Here is a 2,000-nt window from a genome sequence, read left to right as displayed (position 1 = left end):
TCAAATACACCATAAAGGCTCAGAGATGGTGATTGGCATACTGTGTGAAGTTTTTACATACTTAGAATAGATTCAGTTTTTGTGATTATAACTAAAGAGTGTGATATAAAACAGATTAAAGCTGAACTTTATGACCAGCGTAAAACAACGGTACATCTTGGAATGATGGTAGGTGTCATTTTCCTCTTCCTAGTGAACATATTCAAACCTCAGGGCCATTTCAATAATTTTTCTAGATGTTGTCACGTGATGCATTTGGATCATAATATAAGCAATAATACCTGCTTAGCCATTTTTACACAAAGGAAGTATATATTCAATATCACTTGATGTTAACAAAAAAGGATTTATGAACGAAATATTTCTTTTCCTGTATTTGAAAATTGTTGTGCATTGACTGTCTTGATGAATGTATATAGAGATCATCCAAAACATTTAAGGTATTTTAAATCCATTTGTTTCCATTTATATATAAATCATGTCAATAAAATGGATCACATGTGGGTAATTGGCAGCTTTGACCAATGCTTGATACACTGGCATTGGAACACAGTTCTGTACTTCATGTAATTTTACTAATATTGTGGTAACAAATAAAATGTATCTTTTCTTAAAGCCTTTGACCCACCTTTGTGTGAATCTGTTCAAAATTTCCCAGAACAGGAATTTTTGTTTGCACATTTATAAGGGCAACAACACCATTTTGATATATTTTATTGATAACAGAGCTCATTCACAAACTGCTGATTACAGCAACAATCCATGCACAAAGCAGTAATTATTACACTTCAAAGTGGATAGTACATAAACTCTGTAGATCTGTTTCAAGATGCTCCACACTATCATACATGCGATCATTGCTGATTCATTAGCGATGATCTTTGCATGTTAACAGTTATAATGGTCATAGTTTTGTCTGAGAATGAACAACATAACATGTTTAAATGATATGATACTGTTATGTGTGCATTTAATTGCACACAATGATGGACAGTCGTGGCAATTCTATGCAGTAAAGCTGTGGTGCTCTGGTAGTATTTATTGCTTCTCTGTCATTTCTCTTGCATAACGTGGTTCCTCGGACCGAATTAGATGTCCTTGCCGCACTCTGGGCACAGTATATCATCACGTTCAGTCAGGAAGCCACGGCCAACCAGGGACACGGAGCACTTCTTGCAGTTGAAGCAGTCGTTGTGCCACTGGCGCTCCTCGAAGGAAATGTACTTGCTGCCTCCAAGACCTGAAAGTAGGGGGGGGGGGGGGGTAATTAAAATCAGCAACAACAAGGTGAACAACTGCCTCAGCGATTACACTTTTACTGGTGTGGCCAGTAAAGCAGTAAATTTGGTTACCGCTGATGGGGGTGGTGCAGGAGGCACACTTCTTTGCATACAGGTTGCAGAAGCAGTTGAGACAGTAGGCAAAGTCATCTCTGGAGGTGAACCTCTGGCCAGACAGCTGCTGTTTGCAGCTAGTGCACAGGAAGCAGTCCTTATGCCAGGGCTGGTCATGGTAGGTCACCCCGCCGGTAGTGATGGGCTGATAAGGCGGATCGGGAAAGAGAGGCCACTGCTTTATCTCAAGTACAAAGGTGTAATCACGTTCCTTTCAATGGAAATGGAGAAAAACGGATCCGGTTCTGGAAATCACTTTGGACGTTTTGTACAGCTTGGTGTCGTACCTTTTTGCAGTGCACACACTGCATGGCAAACTGCTTCTCATAGCAGATCACGCAGTAGTTGTGGTTGTCCTTAGGGATGAAGCTCTTGGTGCCAATGGGCTGCTGGCATCTCTGGCAGGTGAAGCAGGTCTCGTGCCAGCTGTTCCCCTTGTGCTCCATCTTCCTGGAGCCTTCAGAGAGACATGAAGGTGGGGGAGTCGGGATGCAAAAACAATTAGAGATAATTGTAGACAAACTGTCAGTGACTTTGCACCGGTCACCTCTCAGACCCTAATTGGAAAAAAAGGGGGCAAAAAAAAACTGCCATGGACACGCATCT

General features: G+C 41.4%; 1 protein-coding gene across 1 annotated transcript; it reads right to left on the bottom strand.

Annotated features, from left to right (window-relative positions):
• Positions 1-698: 698 nt before the first annotated feature.
• Positions 699-1,849, bottom strand: LOC137917541 (four and a half LIM domains protein 2-like). The gene is made up of 3 exons (XM_068760257.1): positions 1,682-1,849; positions 1,353-1,539; positions 699-1,240 (listed from the first exon to the last, which is right to left on the bottom strand). Exons 1-3 carry the CDS (start codon positions 1,838-1,840, stop codon positions 1,089-1,091), a joined length of 498 nt encoding a protein of 165 aa, XP_068616358.1. The 5' UTR covers positions 1,841-1,849; the 3' UTR covers positions 699-1,088.
• Between the last annotated feature and the right edge of the window lie 151 nt (positions 1,850-2,000).

The sequence above is a fragment of the Brachionichthys hirsutus genome, unplaced genomic scaffold (assembly GCF_040956055.1).
Source record: "Brachionichthys hirsutus isolate HB-005 unplaced genomic scaffold, CSIRO-AGI_Bhir_v1 contig_1382, whole genome shotgun sequence".
Classification (NCBI taxonomy): Eukaryota; Metazoa; Chordata; class Actinopteri; order Lophiiformes; family Brachionichthyidae; genus Brachionichthys; species Brachionichthys hirsutus.
This window is presented reverse-complemented; position numbering and strand designations above follow the sequence as displayed.

Excerpts from the sequence above, each read along its gene's own strand:
- LOC137917541 (XM_068760257.1), bottom strand. The coding sequence starts at position 1,840 with ATGGAGCACAAGGGGAACAGCTGGCACGAGACCTGCTTCACCTGCCAG. Across the intron at positions 1,540-1,681 it reads AGTGTGTGCACTGCAAAAAG|CCCATCACTACCGGCGGGGT; the intron begins GTACGACACCAA and ends CCGCCTTATCAG. Across the intron at positions 1,241-1,352 it reads CTGCACCACCCCCATCAGCG|GTCTTGGAGGCAGCAAGTAC; the intron begins GTAACCAAATTT and ends CCCTACTTTCAG.